This window comes from Trachinotus anak, unplaced genomic scaffold (assembly GCF_046630095.1).
Source record: "Trachinotus anak isolate AG129_WGS33_773 ecotype Australia unplaced genomic scaffold, CSIRO_AGI_Tana_v1 ptg000021l, whole genome shotgun sequence".
Classification (NCBI taxonomy): domain Eukaryota; kingdom Metazoa; phylum Chordata; class Actinopteri; order Carangiformes; family Carangidae; genus Trachinotus; species Trachinotus anak.
The window spans coordinates 26,555,377-26,574,836 of NW_027273872.1; the positions used below are offsets into that span (position 1 = coordinate 26,555,377).

Genomic DNA, 19,460 nt, shown 5'->3' on the forward strand with positions numbered 1-19,460 from the left:
TATGTACACATCAAATTTGACTGTGGGTATTGCATATATGCTATAAACCTGCCATGCCTCCACATGTTATGTTTTCAGGTCGTCTGTTGGTCCCATTCTCATGGACAAAATATCTCAGTAATACTGTGGGGGAACTTTCATTGGAGGAGGAACTGATTAAATGTTGGTGGTCAAAGGTCAAAGGTTAAAGGTCAAGACATTTTATATCCAATTTTCATTTTTATATCTATCCTTATCACTCACCAATATTCTGACATATATCTTACACACTACATTTCTGTGTGATTTTACATTAAAACACATGAACACATGAATAAAACTCAGAATTCAGAACAGAATTCACTGTTAGAGATTAAAGCCGTGGTTTCCAACCTTTTTGGTTTGTGATCTCTTAAAAAAAAGCAGAGTCTAGTTGAAAGTCAGTTCTTTATACTTCTGAGCCAAAGACTGAGCAGCTTTCATCTCCCTCCTCAAGGCGAGAGAAGGGAGAGGTTGCAGTATCTGAGCCTTGTGTGTTAGTTGTGATGTGCGAGTTGTTTTTGTGCTGTGGAGGCAGGGCAGCCGGTAAGCCTCTGTCTGCGCAGGGTATCACTCATTAGCTCTGTGATGGTGCATCATTGTGCTGGCAGCTGCAGTCCCTCCCACAGGTTACACAGAGTCCTGCGGCTCTGACAGCCGTGTTCAGCGGGACGTGCGAAGGAGATCTGAGGTGAGGTAAACTTGTGCGTGTTCTCATGATCCACCTTCCTGTCTGCCTCACTGTGTGGGAGGGTGACACGTCACGCCAGTGGCTGCACGATCACATTTCACACTGCAGTGATTTTAAACTGTCACTCATTTTTTAGCCAGCTACACATGGAGCATATGTAGAGCTACTAACTGTCAGGACAGCAAGAGAAATATGATTCAGCAGCAGGTTAATCACAGTGAGGCTACAAAATAAAAGCCCTTTAAGAAATATTTTACTGCACCTTTTTTTTCTTCATATATATGATATTGATATATATATTTATATTTATATTAAGTCCAATCAGTTGTACTCTGCTGTACACTGCAATGCACACCTCACCGCTGTGAGATAATAAAACGGTCAGTTCATTTACAGAAATTCCATTATTTCACATGAATAAAACAACCTTGCTGAACCTGTTGTGTAACAGCCGAGCTGACACACCTGCACCAACCAAGACACGACACAATAACCACTGCGTTACAAAAACACCGCATCACAGAAACAGTGGATGACGACATGATTCAACGACAGAAGCACTGCAGCAGATTTCTTCCACTAATGTTCGAGACAGAAGTAAAGTAGGGAAATGCTGCGCAGGTGCTAAGAGACCAGGACCAGTGTGTATTAAAGAAATGGTCTGAGCAGAAAATGGAATAGGAATAGAAATAGAAATAAATAAATAAATAAAAATAAAATGAAAATGCAGAATGCAGTGATTCATAAATGGTGTACAGTAAGGAAGAAAATCATGTTGACCCAAATCCATTCCCTGAAGCACTGAATCAGCCAAAAGCAGACAACACTTCCCTCAGTTCTTGATTAACGCTGCCTGTCATCCATATGCAATAGAGCTGAACAATTAATCGTAATATTATCAAAATCAGAATATGACCAAGTGCAATATCTTGTGCAGTATTTTTTGATGGAGGTAAAATGTGTCACAACACACCTCCACACACACCTATACATCATATTCTCCAGATGTATCAGAACAGACCCCAACAAAAATCACATCATTATCATTTAGATTTTTTTCGGTGAAAATGAAATATTGAAACACTGAAGAGGAACGCTTATGTAGGTCATGTCAACTGTAGTTATCTTGTGTTAAGTGGGTTATTGTTGATAAAAATCTTAAATGAGGAACTTTTCACTGACTGTTGTGATTCTATTAAATATTATGTATGTTAAATTAATACATATTTGTATTCATTGTTTGTTTTTTAAAACAATATTATTTTATAGTGTCATCTATGCATTGTGTTAATGTTTTACCTTCAAACTTACCAGAACTTTTAATGCACAGAGCGCTCCTCTGCATTCATCCTGTTGTCTCCATCAGCAGTGAACTCATGAATAAAATGTCAGCGTGCCATTTTCACTGAAGCCGAACATGCCTGAGAGCAGAGCAGAACAGATGAGGAGGTGGCTCTGGGTCACGAGCTGCTCCTTCTTTAACAAGTTGACTTTTGTTTCATCACTTCACAGAACTTTGTTCCAGCACTCTCCTGCTTACTTTCTGAATGTTTCTGTGAACCGCCCCCCCGGCCTTTGTGTTTTTGATGTTTACCAGGGGTTTGCACCTTCGCTTGTCCTTCTCGTTGTCAAGGAAACATGTTTGTCTACATCCTGGAGAACAGTCTTGACCTGCTGTGCGGTCATAAAGGCCTTTTTCTTCACCTTGCAGTTGTGCTCCTCAGTTGACCAGGTCATTGGCCATTTTCTAGTTTTCCTCTGTTCACCTGCTTTTTTTTTTTTTTTAGACCCAAGACCCAAAACCTTTAATGTCTGTCTGGTAGATTTTTCTTTTCTTCTTCACTCCTGCGGTTTTCTCATATTGACCTGTCCACATCCATTTGAGTGGCACCTCTCACCTCTCAACCATCTCTGAGCCACGTGTGAGCTCTTCTGCGTATGAACTAAACTTGAAACAACACACAGCTGCCCTAGAAACATTTAAAGGTCCCACACAGTCTAAAGGCAGATGTCCATGTGTTTGTGATTATAAAGCAGGTCTAGGTTCTATATTAATACTGTGAAAGTATCAAAGCCTCAGTCCACAGAGAGATGCACACAGCCTGTATTCAGAAACTGAGCCTTAAAACCAGCCGTCAGGACTCTGGAACTTTTTGATGTCACAACAGTCACCACCATCAGCCATGCCTCAAGCCCCGCCCACCTGGACCCACTATCCAACCTTACAGGATTTGGTTTCTCTGAGTGTTTACATGAAATCTGCTCTAACTGTATTTGATCCATCTCACTCACTGACCTGACCAGCTATATAGGTAATGGTGTTATCAATAATATTGATAAATAACAGTGGGAAATAGTAAGACCACTCATGTCATGTCATGTGACTTAAATGCGGTAGTGTTTAAATTTCAAATTTTGCTTTGTCAAATAACCATGTTTCAGATATTTACGTTTCCATTACTCATTTAGTTCACAATTCCAAACTGCATTTGTTTTGCTGCCCCTGAGCCAGGGTTGTGATAAATGGTGGAAACATGAATGCATGACGGATGTTAACGAGCCCACAATAAATTAGACCTCTTAACATTTCAGATTTTTATTAGAAAAAAAAAAAACATTAACAGTTAATGACCCTCAATTTTTCTCCAGTAATATAATCACATTGTCCCAAAAATAACACCTCCCCATCTGTCAAGTCAATCCACTACTTCCTGTCCACCTTCATACAGTGGGGTCCCAAAGGTCTGCAAGGTCCCCACTGTATGTAGAGCTCCCTGGATCACTATCCAGCAGGTATGCAGCAACAATTAAATTACATAGAGCAGTTTATGGCAGCAACAAAACGTCCTTCTGGAGGGGAATGAGACAGTTGGGCTCATGTTTCTCAAATCCTTGACTAGTTTCCTTGAATCCCAATGCTTCCTCTTGTCATCTGTCTGAGATGGGAGGGGTAAACTAAGGCCTCGTCCTTTATTGTGCAAAAATCCAGATTCATTTGTAGCTCAACTGAAGTCAGATTTGTTTACAGACTCAGAGCTCTGCTGTGTTTAAGATGCAAAGAGCTAAAAGCCTTACATTCTTCCACACCAAACATGAGACACACTTGATCTTATCCTCACACACAGATATAATAGATACTTGTATATTTCTATTCTGTCCCCATTGTGGAGTTGGAGACTTTACTCTAACCTGACATCCTCTGGCCTGAACAAGCCTGATTTAAAATGTCAAAGGAAAAGGAACATACAGGATCAACCTTCCTCTCTAAGAGGTGCAGATGCATTTTTACAGATTTCAAGAATAAACGTGATGAAATGAAAACCACCTCATGACAACAGTTCTGCGTTAGTTCAGAAGTTTAGAGTGCACTCAGGACTCCTGAGAGGAAGAGAGTTTCGGACATAAGTCAAATCTTTCTGCACAGCAACTTCCCACCTCTGAGTTGTTGTGAGTGCACTATTAAAACAAGATAGCTATAACTGATGTAGAGAACTGTACAATATTATATAATGCAGATGCAGTAAAGCAGGGTTGTCCTCTGCACCACAGTTTTAAGAGTGAACAAGCCTTCATCTGACTCCACTAGAACAAACACAAACTGTCTGTGATGACGCAGCATGAACAAATGATGAAACCTACATGATGCCTTAGACAAAAAAAAATATTTTTACTACCTCAGAATGTAAATCAACAGCTTTGAAACAAAAAACCAAACATACAAGACAATTAAATTACAGACAGGAAGAGTTTACACTGACATTTATCTGTTCACTATAGAGTACTTTACTGCCAAAACACAGCAGAATAATATAATGTGGTGAGAATGACTAAGATTCAGCTTGTCATTCGAGACTGACACCCTCCCCACCCGCTCCACCCCCGAGCCCAACAGTCCTCCGCTGTCACGGAAACCACCCGACAACCAAGTGCTAAGGTCTACTGCTGGCCTTCCTTCTTCTCTCCCTCTGATGAGCTCGAGCTGCCGCTGCTGCCGCTGTCCCGCTCTGCTGCCATCTGCAGGAACCAGGGAGGAAGTGCAAAGGTCAGTGATGTCTGCAGCCAGTAGTCCTTTATTTTACAGGTTCTTTTCTGATCATTTCTTTGTCAGAGAACAGTGTAAATACCACATTTACTAAAGTGTGTGTTTAACTGGTACATTCTGATTAATTACAAATCATTTCTAGTGTAAACCACAGTCTCTTTTAGTTGGAGCATAGCAGGTTTACAAGCAAAGATAAAAAGAACTGAGACAATAAATCCAATTAATTGACAAAAAATGTAATTGAAATAATCATTAAAGTAACTTTTTAAGCAAAATCCAACACAGTACCATGTAACTATTTCCAGACTGTGATGATTTGTACATTTAGGTTGTGTAGTGTTGGTCAGTGATGAGCATTTTTCACTATTTTCAGATATTTTATAGAACAAAAGATTAATCAGTAAAATAAATAAAAAAAAAAAAATGACAGATTAAAATGTAATTATGGTTCGCTGCAGCCCTCAATAAGAATAATAAATGTTTCTGATAAATAATGAATGGATATTTCACTGGGGTTTAAATCCCCATTTCCACTATAATTTGTATCATATTTCAAAGTTCTTTCAAAAGACACTTCTTTGAAAATGATAAGGATGTTTTGACCCTACACAATAAAGCATTACCCTTAAGCTACATTTTTTTGGCTGTACATCAGTGTCATTAACTGTAAAGATTATGGATCCAGAACTGAACTGAACTGAACTCCTACCAGGGAAAAAAAAAACAAATGTTTCCTGGCTTTTCAGTGTCATGTCTTAACCCTGTGGTTACCAACTACATCATGTCCTGTATTTTCATTTGCTCCAGTTTATTTATACAATGTCTTTAATGAATGCTCCTTTACAGATTTAACTTTTATTCTGTCTCCACTGTTGTCAGTTAATATTTCATTGTTGTCTGTGTAAAAAGTCACTGACAGACTGATAAATTCTGTTTCTGTAATGTGTGTAAAAAAGACAAAGTTCATTTGAAACTGCTCTTCTTCACAGGGAGGCAGAAGAACAGAAGCTGAGTTTATAAGAACCATGGCAGCTGGTAGAAAAATCTCAACTGTGACTTTAACAACTTGAACAACATCCTTTCTAACGTTTGTAACATGTGACAGTGTGAGCGCTGTTCCTACCTTCTTGTAGGCCATTTCGAAGAGTTTGAGTGATGCCTGCTGCAGGTTGGTGGCTGCCTGTTTGATGTTCTCTCCTGTTTCTGAGTCCTTGTTGGCCAGAAGATTTCTGACCTTTGAGACCTCCTCCTTCAGCTTGGTGCACTGTGAGTGGACGGAGCAGAGACGACACATGAATATACAAAGCTGTGTCAGGTGTAAAGACATGAGCAGTGCAACCGTATCCTTTCTCCAACCCAGTTTAACTGAAGCGGGGTGAGGCTTGAGGGTTTCATCTACACAGGGTTGGAAAAACGATAGATGAGTGCAGACAAACTCATTTTCAAATTTCATACACACAAAAAATCTTTACATCTTATGCTGCATATGCTGGCACCACAACTGATCTTGCAGACAGTGTTGGATGTCAATATTGCAGTACCAGCCAAGTCACATCAGTAGGACCCCCCGCCCCTCTTGTTTTACCTCATCAGCAGGAAGCTGGTCCTTGAACTCCTCCATCTTGGATTCTGTGTCGTGGACGATTCCCTCAGCCATGTTGACGGCCTCCACACGGTCCTACACACAATCAGAGAGGAAATAGTTGATGACATTAAACAGGCTTACTGCATTTGTGCTGAACTAAGAACTTGCACAAAGACTCAGACTCATCAGTTCCAGTCATGTTTGTAGCCCTTACCTTCCTCCTCCTGTCCTCCTCTGCATACTTCTCAGCGTTCTTGATCATGTTCTCAATGTCGTCTTTACTGAGGCCTCCTGAAGACTGGATCACAACTGAGGAAGAGGAGGAGACATGACAGCATGTTTACACAACAAGCAGCAACCTGACACATTGCTGATCTGCTAATTAAAGCTTAAGGCTACATCCACACCATCATGTTTGAGTCTTAAAGCCCATCTCTTTTGCTACCTTTAGAAACCTTTGGAAACGATGACATAGACAACCACTGTCGCTCCCTGATTGGGTCTAATGGTTAACGACTACCAGCTGCTGTCTTTGTCAGCTGTTGTGCAGTTAAATTCTGTATTTGAATGTTACAACTGTCTTTGTTGTTCCTCCTTCATAGTATTTTGTGCAACTAATAAACTGCAGAGTAGACAATCTGCTTTCTGTTTACACTGGCACACACATGACCAGGGCACGTGCATGGTCATGTAACTGCATTTTCAGGTGTGTTAGTATGAACGAATCGTTCTGGTGCTTTAAAATGAAATCGTAGCAGTGCAGACGCAGCCTTCAACGCAGCGCTAAACTTTTGAATTAAAATGTTAATTTACATTTTGTCACAAAACACACTCAGTATTTTATGAGAAAGTCCAGGAACTGTCGGTCCCAAGTATTTAAAGCTACAGTCCATTAACATTATGATTCATTGGTTACCAGGAGTAAGCAAGTTTTTCTTTGCTTCAGTTTAATCTCTGACACTTACTTTGCTGTTCACGGCCTGTGCCCTTGTCCTTGGCGGAGACGTGGACGATACCATTGGCGTCAATGTCGAAGGTGACCTCAATCTGAGGGACGCCGCGAGGGGCTGGGGGGATCCCCACCAGGGTGAACTGACCCAGCACCTTGTTGTCTGCCGCCATCTCTCTCTCACCCTGACACACCTTGATCTCCACCTGGGTCTGTCCGTCAGCTGCTGTGGAGAACACCTGGACGGGAGCAGAGGAGTCGTGAACTTTAGGTTACGTTGCGTTTAAATTTTTCACAATGGCGTCGGTGGATGGCTGCGGCGGAGTGAATACCTGGCTCTTCTTGGTGGGAATGGTGGTGTTCCTGTTGATGAGTTTGGTGAAGACTCCTCCCAGAGTCTCGATACCCAGAGACAGCGGTGTCACGTCCAACAGCAGCACATCAGTGACGTCACCAGCCAGGACGCCGCCCTGGATGGCTGCTCCTATGGCTACCGCTTCATCGGGGTTGACGGACTTGCTGGGAGCGCGGCCGAAAAGGTCCTGAACCGTCTGCTGAACCTGCAGAGAGACAAACACGTGTTTTTCTTTCTGTCTCGGGACAGTTGTGTTTCGGTGACTTCATTCACATGTTTCCTGCTGAACGTCACATGATGTTGCCACAACCTTCCACACACATAAAATCCACATTACTTTTAATTTTGGCAGAAGCAGATGTGACAGTCTTCTCACCAGTGTCTAGATTATCTCTGACTCTACAATGACTCTTCTGTGTTGCTACTGTTACCTGCTGCCAGAAAACCCTGTAACCATGTTTATTTACTCATTCAGACCTGAGATGTCCTCTAAGACCTCAGCACTGAAATCAACCTCCTAATACCTGAGGGTTCTCTGAAAAACTTAATGCTCACTAAACTCTTTATTCCTCAGCCTCTGAAGCAGATAGAAAGATGAGAGCTTAAACCTCTGACTGTTAGTGTAAATCACTGGCTTTGCCTTGGACACTGGATATGGCTTTCATCATTCTCAGTTCAGTTCAACTTTTAGGGTTTCTTGATTGTTTTTTCTTAAATGTTTATGAACATTAGTGTATTACACATTAGTGTTAACACAATTAAAATAGTCTCAATTCATTTTTATCTCATGTATCTGCTTCAGAGGCTGAGAAATAAAGGTTTTAGTGCATCAGGTGAATATTTACCTCTAGCTAGCGGTGATACTGGTTCACTGATCCTCCCCCCACTAGCCTAACCTAGGGGGAGAAGGAACCTAGGAACCTTGACCCTCTGGTTAGCAGCTTAGTGGGTTGAAATCAGTGTCTGAAACTTCTTAGTCATGATTTTTGTTGTTTTCATCCAGGTGACTGCTCTAATCTGCTTCAGTGTCGCTCCCCTCACTCAGGTCAACAGCCAACTGTGACTTTAAGAACTTTTTTGTGGCTAAAACCGCTGGGGAAAAAAAAATCCCCCAGAAATTCCTCAAAATTTCCCATTATGCATTTTGCCTCCTGACATAAATTTCAGCAAATGCTGCTGTGGCTTGTACAGATTCATACTGTGTGTGTGTGTGAGTGTGTGTACGTACCTTGGGCATGCGGGTCATGCCTCCGACCAGCAGCACCTCTCCAATGTCTCCCTTGGACACCTCTGCGTCCTGCATGGCCTTCTGACAGGGAGCCACGGTGCGGCGGATCAGGTCGGCCACGATGCCTTCAAACTGCGCACGAGTCAGCTTCATGTTGAGATGTTTGGGGCCGGAGGCGTCCATGGTCAGGTAGGGGAGGTTGATGTCAGTCTGGGACAGAGAGCAAACATAATGTGACCACATTCAGTTTCACCACAAATGTCTGACAGTGTCACAGACGACCATCATTCATGGTCGTGGCACGGCTGTGGGTGTCGACCTGAGGTTATCAACTTGAGCTACCTCATTCCAGCCACTCAATTTCAGGTTTAGGCCATAAAAGGCATAATTATATATAAATAACCATCATCCTGAGTCTCAGTGGGTTTAATGTCCTTTGATCAGAGTTTTGTTAAAAACATGAATTTAAATTCTGGGGGGACCAAATTAATCTATCAATACATAAATCAGTCCTCCTTTCTTAAAATCTAAGGAAAAAAAAAAAGTTCTGCTATTAAAAACTCTAGAGGTTTGTGTGACCTTGTCGTGGGCTGGCCCCGCTGTCAGAACCAGGACAGGCCTCTGTGGGCCGAGCCCTGCACACACAGTCTGGACAGCTGACTGAGCTCACTGGTTTTGAGGCTGAAGTCAATCTCAGGTGAGTGAAGAACATAGACTCATGGCCACAAACTTCTGACTGACTCTTGTGTTGACAAAGTGGTGCATTATGGCCACTGTAGGTAAAAAAAATAAAAGAGTAAAGAATAACGGCACCGGTGGAAGGGGGAATATTCAAAGAAAAAAATAACTGAGATTATAAAGTCATAAACTTGTGAGAAAAAAAGATTCTGAGACTGCACTGCTGATGGACACATCTGGTCCTTGTTATGCTGTGGGCCCTGTAGCCGCACCCACAATCAACAGACATACACACACACACACACACTTCTCTTTTTTGTGATTGAAATGTAATTATAAGCGTATACTTGTTGACACTGTGTGCACAAGTGTGCAGTATACTCCTCATATGTATATATTTATCAACACATCAATATCAGTGACATCTTTCTGTATAGATACCCTCTGCAATTATGATTTTTTTTTTCTTTTATGTGTTTGTCAATTTTTTTTTTCCATTTGGTTTGTCATTCAACTAAATGTAAAAAAAAAAAAAAAAAAAATTCTGACATAAAAATAAAAAATCACTTATTTACAGGGAAGAAAAATAAAAAGGAAAACCGTGTTCTTTTTCTTAAGGAACCACATGGTTTCACACCTGTGTGTTGAGCTCATCTGTATCACGTTCGTACCTGCAATGACGAAGACAGCTCACACTTGGCCTTCTCAGCAGCCTCTCGGACTCTCTGAAGAGCCATGTTGTCTTTCATCAGATCCACACCCGACTGGAACGACACAACAACAACGACATACATGAAAAACTCTGAAACAGACTGAACGACACACGAGAAGCTCGTCTGAAGACAGAGACAATCTGAGCACCTCTCTCTTGAACTCCTTGACGATGTATCTGAGGAGGTGCTGGTCGAAGTCCTCTCCTCCCAGGAAGGTGTCGCCGTTGGTGGACTTCACTTCAAAAACTCCTTTCTGGATCTCCAGTACTGAGATATCAAATGTTCCTCCACCGAGATCATACACGGCAATACTGAAAACAGACACAGGCCCATCAGGGTAACGCATTTTATCAACCTGTCCAATCATATGTGTCCGTGTTTCAGGAAGAACGGGTGTAGTATGAAACACCAACAGTGGCAGTGTTTGTTGGTCTCTACTCACATCTTATCCTGAGTCTTGTCCAGGCCGTAGGCCAGAGCAGCAGCGGTCGGCTCGTTGATCACACGCAGGACGTTCAGACCAGCGATCTGACCGGCATCTTTGGTGGCCTGAAAATCAAAGACACACATCAGAACACTGATCGATGCATTGAGGCGTGGGTCGTCGAATTAAGTGTTAAAAAGCAAAAGAAACATGATCAGATGTGCCTGTCAGCTTCACCAAGTTCAATTCAGAGCTTCTGAGACCACAAAGACCTGAATTTAATATCTGTTAGAAAAATCCGAAAGACTAATTGATGCATAATTTATATAACAATAAGTTGACACGAATGATTATTTAAAATCAAGGCAACCCTGCAGAAAATGTATGGATGGATTAACCAGTGACGACTGTAGCTAGCAGTGGTGACAGTGTTTGTCACAGCTCTGATGGTGTCGACTGAAACTCCACAAACAGACCGAGTGAACAGCCTCCTGCTGCACAATCTGCTGTCCCAACAATCCCACCTTTAGTTAATACACTCATTGAGCACCTCAACACAACCGCGCCTCCCTTTGCTCTCAGAACAGCCTCAACTCATCCAACACCTTCCACCAGATGCTGGATAACATTCTGCTCCATGTTGACTGCATCACATCTTCTCTGCAGATTTGTCAGCTGCACATTCAAGCTGCCAACCTCCTGTTCTACCACAGCCCAGACTTTAGCTTTGGGCTGATTACATAAATAAACCGGTGTTCCTGTTAAAGTGCTCGGTGAGTGCAGATGCAGAACATCTCCTGACAGCCTGCAGTCACACATAACTAACACTGTAGAACTAACATGAACAAATATTTAAGGTTTTCGTTGATGTTCCCAGCCTCTTGCCCAGTGTCAGCTGGGACTGGCTCCTCCCCCTGCCACGCTCAAAAGAATAAGCCATCTGATGGATGGACAGAGTCAAGACAGATACCTTCTAAGGACTTTTTTTTTTTTCATGTAATACTTAGAAACCTTCCAAGACGTGCAGACAAACTGCAAACATCCAGAGTGACTCAGGTCTAATTCTTTTAGCTGACAGGACACAGACCTGTTGGGATTATCAGATCAACTAAACGGGGAAAAAGAACAGTGATTATTAAAATTTGTTGGCCTGCTTTTGTTTCCTTTATATGTTGCAATCCCTCCAGGTCGAGGCAGTCAGCTGCTGATCCTGAGTCCGATTCTGTTGGAGGTTTTTTTTTTCTGGTAAAAGAGACTTTTTCCTCCACACTGTCACCAAGGGCCTCCTCACTGTGGGAACTGTTGGGTTTGTATCTATAATATTGTAAGGTCTGGACTACTCAATGTATGCTGTGATTTTACAGGATAATCTTTCAAAGTTCCCTATTATTTATTTATTTATTTATTTTCATCTGCGTAAACAAGTGAAAATTTGTGTTTGTCAGGATTTTCTTGTTGTCGTAATGACACAACTCTGGTGGGTCTCATCACCAAGAACAACGAGACCCACTACAGGAAGGAGGTCAACCTTCTGACCACGTGGTGCAGGGACAACAACCTCCTACTGAATGTCAGCAAAACAAAGGAGATTGTGGTGGACTTCAGGAAGAGCCACACTGAACACCCACCACTGACCATCGATGGTGCTGCTGTGGAGAGAGTGGGCAGCGCCAAATTCCTGGGGGTGCACATCAGTGAGGACCTCTCCTGGGCCACCAACTCTGCATCACTGGCGAGGAAAGCCCAGCGGCGCCTTTACTTCCTCCGCAAGCTGAAGAAAGCGAAAGCTCCCATACCCACCCTGAACACATTCTACAGGGGCACCATCGAAAGCATCCTGTCCAGCTGCATCACTGTGTGGGGCGGTGGCTGCACTGATTACAGCAGGAAGTCACTGCAACGCATAGTGAACACAGCTGGCAGGATCATTGGTGCCACACTCCCTTCCTTGGAAGACATCTACACCACCCGCCTCACCCGGAAAGCCATCTCGATGGCGAACGACACCAACCACCCTGCATACAGACTGTTCAGCCTCCTACCCTCTGGAAGAAGGTATAGGAGCCTTCGCTGCCGCACCACCAGACTCAGCAACAGCCTCATACACCAAGCTATCAGGAAGCTAAACTCTCTCCCCTCACTCCCCCCAGCCATACCCCCCAGTCTGACAGGAAGCTGACCCCCCTCCCCCCCGAAAGGAAAAATCACTCAGGACTCTGTACCCTGCACTTCCGTTACCTGTATTCCGTTTATATGACCACTTACCACACGAACTGGAACTGGCTGCTATCCACTTTCTACTTGCACTATTAATGTCAAATTGCTGCCTTTACTGAATCACCTTGGCACTACAATAACCCAACTTGTACAGAAACTCCTGCTGCTACTCCCAGTTATACGTATCTCATTTAGTTATTTTTATTTATCTCTTTAGTATTAGGAAACGTCCTATTTATGTAGAATTGAATGTATACTTAGCATTAGGAAATGTCTTGTCCAGTCTTATCTGTCGTGCCTGTGCAGTGTGCACTTTATATGTTTCACCGCGGGAGAGTGGGAAATGTCCTTTCGATTCCTTTGTATGTCTTAACATGTGAAGAAATTGACAATAAAGCTACTTTGACTTTGACTTATCTCAGCCACAAGAGGCTTAAGTGTAGAAAGACTAGTGTGTGTGTGTGTGTGTGTGTGTGTGTACCTGTCTCTGAGAATCATTGAAGTAAGCTGGTACAGTGACGACAGCGTTCTTCACTTTGGTTCCCAGGAAGTTCTCTGCAGCACAAACACAAGATTATAACCAGAACTGCTGCTCACATGTTGATGATGACGAAACATATTGAAAGGAACAGCACTCATACCTGCAGTCTCCTTCATCTTAATAAGGACAAAAGCTCCTGCCTGGCTGGGGGAGTACATTTTCCCATGAGCCTCTACCCAAGCATCACCATTAGATGCACGTACAATCTTGTAGGGCACGTTCTTCCTGTTGGTGAAACAGCAGCACAATTTTCACTTAGTGAGTGAATCTATTCAGAGATCTCTGCTGACTGTATGTTGATGAATATCTGGGTAGACGTGTGTCCACTCAATTGACTGCATACTGATACATGCAATACTGCAGAATATTTTAAAGATGAACTCACAGATCCTTCTGGACCTCGGCGTCATCAAAGCGACGTCCGATCAGTCTCTTGGTGGCGTACAGAGTGTTCTGAGGGTTGGTGACAGCCTGGCGTTTAGCGGGCATGCCCACCAGACGTTCCCCATCTGCAGTGAAGGCGATGACTGATGGAGTCGTCCTGGCTCCCTCTGCGTTCTCCAGCACCTGAGAGGCAAAGAGAAATCTTCCTCAAACTCCACATTGTTCATCTACTACGGGTTACTCCAAGTCATCTGTCAAACCACCATCACTACTAGTGCTCTTTAATGGATCAATAAATCAGCTTGTTTTAACAGATCCTCATTTCTGTTCAACTAGACCTGAGTTGACTTATTGATAATATCAGAACTCAGTTGGACAGCATGATGCAGTCACCATCACTATCTATGGCCTCAGTAATAAAAGGTAGTTGAATTCTGACAGTATCAACAGAAACTGACCATTATAATCTCCCTGAATGATCAATGTGTGGCAGGTCTGTTGTATTGAACTGTGTTTAACTGTACAGGTGTAGTTAATACAGTAGCAAGAGGGTGTATTCATCAGTATGCAAGACTATGGTCAAAGAAATTCTCAAGGCATCAGTGAGTAAATGGGATGAACTGTCTATATATCTTGGACTGAAGAAATCAGTGAATAGGTAGCTTTTAAACAAACACCTATATATACTGACTGTTGTTTGGACACATTAAATGCCTGAGATGCCTAACAGTCAGAGGCCTCTACTGCTGTCTGAAGAACAAAGAGTTATTGAATGGTGAATCAGCTTTTACAAACTCTATGCCTGAGGAGAAAAAATCTTTTTAGTCAGTTTCATCTCTTTCAGCCTCTAACTTTGCCAAAATATCTTCATTTGGTCCATCAGAAATATTTTAAATCTAAAACTTAAACCAGTATTCACACTGTTTTGCAGCATATGATATTTTGGCCAAATTTGCTCACATAAGCTGCAGAATGTCCTGTGCCTTCATAATGTGACCAAAACCTGCAAGTTATTTAAAACAAAATATGCATTTGCAGTAATATACACTAAAAAATATGCCTGTGTGTGGATCTGGCTATCAAGGCCACACCTCAGTAACAGAGGTATCACAGGTATAATATAATCCAAATAGAGAGAAATTTAGATGAGGTGGTCAACATTTAGCTTTCAGTTTTCACATGTTGAATTGTCAAGGACAAAATGCTCACATTGATCAGTTTATCTGTCAGAGGGCTGCTTAAAATCAAACCTGACCACACAGTCTAATGTGCATAACAGACATGGGATGTGTCCACTCATCCTCACCTTGGCCTGTTTCCCCTCCATGACCGCAACACATGAGTTGGTAGTTCCCAGGTCAATGCCAATGACTGCACCCTTGACGGCTTCTGACCTGCAAAATACAACACAAACTTATAAATACAGCATGTGAATTTTACAATAGAGTTCTAACAATCAATAATATTTACTTCATCTTCAAAGGATATTTAACTTTATATCTATAATTTACTTAAATACTTTCCTTAAGCACTCTGCTAGCAATCTACTTTTCCCAGTACAATGAGTCTTAGAATAAGACACCTTCATTTTAAACATTGTTTAATCTAATGTAGGTCCACTTCTTTTCACTCTGCTACTAATAACTATTTCCTGACGGCATTCTCAACAGGATACTTCAAATCATTCAAAAAACTTTTGTGTTAATACTTACGCATAGTTTCTCCTGGACAGGGCTCTAAGAGCATCTTGTTGGAAGCCACTCCAGCATGCCTATGAAAACATTAAAAACAGTTACACAGCTGTTAGCAAAAGTTAATTTTTAGTATGAATGTAATAAAACATGGATTCCACTATTACATCAATGTTGTACTAGTAATGCTGTGACCTGTGACATAACCTAAAGAAAATTTTATGCGAGACCTTTATCAAAGTGGCCAAGTAGATTATGAAGTGTAGAAATGCAGAAACTCAAGTAACAGAAAACAAGCACCATAAATATCCCATAAACTTTTGGAATCTAGATGTGATAAAATGTAGAAAGACTAAGTCTATCAGATCTCATGTGATGAGATACTACCGTCCGTTAATGTGAAGAAGAATGCAAAACGAATACTGCTGACGATAAACAGTTTGTGAGTGAATGAATACAATTTTGGGACATGTGAGAAATGTTGCAGCATGCTGGGGGTGGGGAAACATCACTGAAGGTCACTGATCAACTCATCTGCTACAGCCTTGAACACACGAACCACTGCCTCATATCAAACATGCTAACTTACATAATCAGATCATTGGTTCACTAATGCAGTTTATATTAACATAAACTGCAGTATCTATTGTAGCAAGATGGGTGACAGATTAGCCGTCAAGTGGAAAATGACACACGTTAGCTAAGCTCAGCTACTAGCACATCTAATTACTTCCAATAATGCACAGCGTCCATGTTAGCATAGAGTGGTGACATTATTTTACGTGACATCGCTCAATGTGCATGATTATAACGGCAGGTAAATTAAAGTTTTATGGATAGTCACTATTCAGTAAACCGGCCTCAAGCTAACTATGTTAGCATGCTAAGCTAGCCGGACTTCGACACAAAACCAGATTTGTCAGATCTTACAGTAATAATCGATATTTGGCGTGTGTTTAATTGTCACTATGAGTTTGTTTAAACTAACCTTCTTAACCAAAGAGGACACATTTCTGGTGCAGGTCCTTGTCGGGAGAGTCCTTGAAACGCTTCTGGCGACACTCAACATTTTGACAATTTGGCTAGCGGTAACTAAATTTGATAAAAACGTCCGCAGCGTTTAATGTCAAAAGCAGAATCTCCGAACTGGCGAAGAGCGAAGAACGGCTAAAAGATGGTAAATTTCCAGGTGTCTTCAGACGTCCAGGGAAAAAGCAAAGCTCGGGGCCAGCAGAAACGCTTGTCTTGGGACTTATACAGCAATGGGACTGCGAAGCTTCTTCTGGAATTATCCAACACATGTTGCACCACGCAACGCTAAAGGACCCCAAATTGGGCTGCCTTTTTTCTGCCTGAATAGTATTGATGGTTAAAAAAAACTTTATAGAGCTGTTAATGAATTTACCATACATGTTTATTTATAATGCGGTATAATTAAGATAATTTCAGTTTTTCATGTAGAAAAACTCGACACATTTCTCCTATTTTATCATTATTATTATTACCTTATGGTTAGGCACAGAACAGGGCAGCCACACATAGTGGGCATATGAAGGTCATGATGTAACGAGGGGTACGCAGTGGTTTCACGTGTGTTACATCTATACATCCTATGGTTACATCAGGGATGTTAAACCAACATACTTGCTGTACCATCAAATGCTATTGTTAATGTAGAAACTAGTGCGTACACACAATAATACGTGTGAAATATTATGGGAATACACACAGATGCAGTTATAACCAAATTTCCCCCGGGATAATAATGAACTTGAAGTTAGGATAATTCACATTCATACTCCTACACGTCTGAAAAATTTGTATTTGTAATACAGGTGGGAGCAACTTTATTTCAGACTGGGAGCAATCTGTTACATTCCCCTCCACTGGAGTTTTTTAGGTTTGGTAAAAGTGACCTCACTCCACTGTGTGGTGATACTATACTAGTGCAAAGAATGGCAAAAGTTTAATTGTTATTGTTTATATTCCCTTACTTTGGAGGCAATGAGAATTACCACCAGGCAAAAAAGTCAATTCATCATAACCCTTGGTACATTACAGCAGCACAGATTTCTGTAGGAACACCTTTCACTGAGAGGTCATATTTTAGAAAATCCGATGAAAATCCAATTGTCCACTGGGTGGCAGTGATGAGTAATTCTGAAAGTCAGTATGTAACAGTTTTCATGAGCCATGACAAAACCCTGACGAAGACACCTGTTCAACTGTTTGTTTTGGTTCTTTGTATTGTATCTAATGTATTCATTTCAAAGGATTGTGATGTAATTTCTACACCTTCAATTCAAGCAGTGATCTCTGATTGTTGTACAGTCATTTTTTTTAAATATTTTTTTAAAGGCACATACTCACCTATGGCTATCCAGTACACTGATCAAAAGCTGTAGCATAAGATTTAACACCATTGGTTATATTAATGTGTGTGTGTGTGTGTGTGTGTGTGTGTGTGTGTGTGTGTGTGTGTGTGTGTGTTGGGTGAGGGGGGGGGGGGGGGGGGGGGGGGGGGCACACTAACACAAGTCCTGTTAACACTGTGAAGTGTGTATGTGTGATGGTGTGTACGACAATTCAACTTTTACAGCAGTCTCTGTGTACAGATGTGAATCATTCATTTATTGTATAGAATCAGAGGACATGAATGTGAGTTAGCAGCTTCTTTGTCCATTAAATGGATGGAGGGAAATACCAATCTGATTAACTCAACACGATTGGTTGAATAAGTGTTAATGGAATTGGACAGGTAGAGGTAATGGAGTAGTTGTCCAGCTGAGCCCAGTGCATGAAGGTTGTGGGTTTAAAGATTGTTGAGGAAGTCATGCATTGTGTCTGTCCAAACAATTCTGTTCTTCTCTTCCTCTTTCTCTTCTTGTTAGTTTTTCCTGTTTACTCTCAGCAGTTTCAGAAATACACAAACAGCCTGTCTCGCACCAACAAAGTCACTGAGATCAATTTTTTTCCACAGTTTGATGTGGTTGATTGGATAATTGCATGAATAAGCAGGTGTACAGTTGTTCCTAATAAAGTGCTTGGTGGGTGTTCGTCCAATAAGCAGTCTTTAAGTGAGGAATGATGAAGGAATCTCACATAGTTACTTGAGCTGTCTCAACCCTGCTGCTGTGAACGAGCAAGCAGCTTTTCAAGCCAAATGTCCAGTCAGAAGATCTCAAAATCTCTGCTAAAAAACATTTTTGCCACAAATTCCAAAAGTGCTTTAAAAATCTTCAGTTTATTTTAAACAGCTGCTGAAAACAGCTGCTTCTCCTGAAAACCTGGAGATGCCACATGTGTCCATCTGCACAAGAAGTTGTGACAGGTTGTGTGTATGATGAGACAGTTTAAATATGAAAAATATCAAGCTGAGAAATATTCCTGAAAATATATATATAGTTTTTTGACATCTAGAAAGAATTGTGCAATTTCATAAATGAGAAAATGTATTTTTGTGTATTTGTTATTTCAAATAATTCACTCTGAAATGGTTTGAAGTTTATGACTTCATTTGGTTTATAGAAGTCGACAAGAAAACCAAGGAGATATGTGAGAACGTTTTACGTTTGTTCTCTCAGGCACTTTGTCTCATTGATGCTCAGCATCAGTCATAACATACTGTAGTGTACTGTGATCAGTTCAGATTGTGTCATAGTAAATATTTCTGTGTGACACAATACCCACAATGTAATGTCAGTATTTTGTGTGTGTTGCACATCAAGTTGAACTTCTGTCATTTGTTGTATGTGGTGTCAATAAACTTATTGACACCAGATACAACAGCGCTTTAACTCATTTAAAATCATGAGCCATGTCTCTGTGTCAATTTGTTGACACAGTGTAGTTATTCTAGTGACCAGCCTAACATTGCCATTGACCAACTAAGTCAGTTACATATCCACTGGGAAACTGTGGTAGACAGTTAACCTAACCCTAAC

General features: G+C 41.4%; 1 protein-coding gene across 1 annotated transcript; it reads right to left on the reverse strand.

The window, feature by feature from the left end:
• Nucleotides 1-3,289: 3,289 nt before the first annotated feature.
• hspa9 (heat shock protein 9) lies at nt 3,290-16,788 on the reverse strand. Its single transcript, XM_071457506.1, has 16 exons — nt 16,505-16,788; nt 15,538-15,596; nt 15,132-15,219; nt 13,827-14,008; nt 13,542-13,666; nt 13,382-13,455; nt 10,702-10,808; nt 10,408-10,570; nt 10,218-10,310; nt 8,869-9,078; nt 7,618-7,845; nt 7,302-7,524; nt 6,551-6,645; nt 6,337-6,429; nt 5,875-6,015; nt 3,290-4,723 (listed from the first exon to the last, which is right to left on the reverse strand). The coding sequence occupies exons 1-16, from the start codon at nt 16,583-16,585 to the stop codon at nt 4,646-4,648; spliced, it is 2,040 nt and encodes a 679-aa protein (XP_071313607.1). The 5' UTR covers nt 16,586-16,788; the 3' UTR covers nt 3,290-4,645.
• Between the last annotated feature and the right edge of the window lie 2,672 nt (nt 16,789-19,460).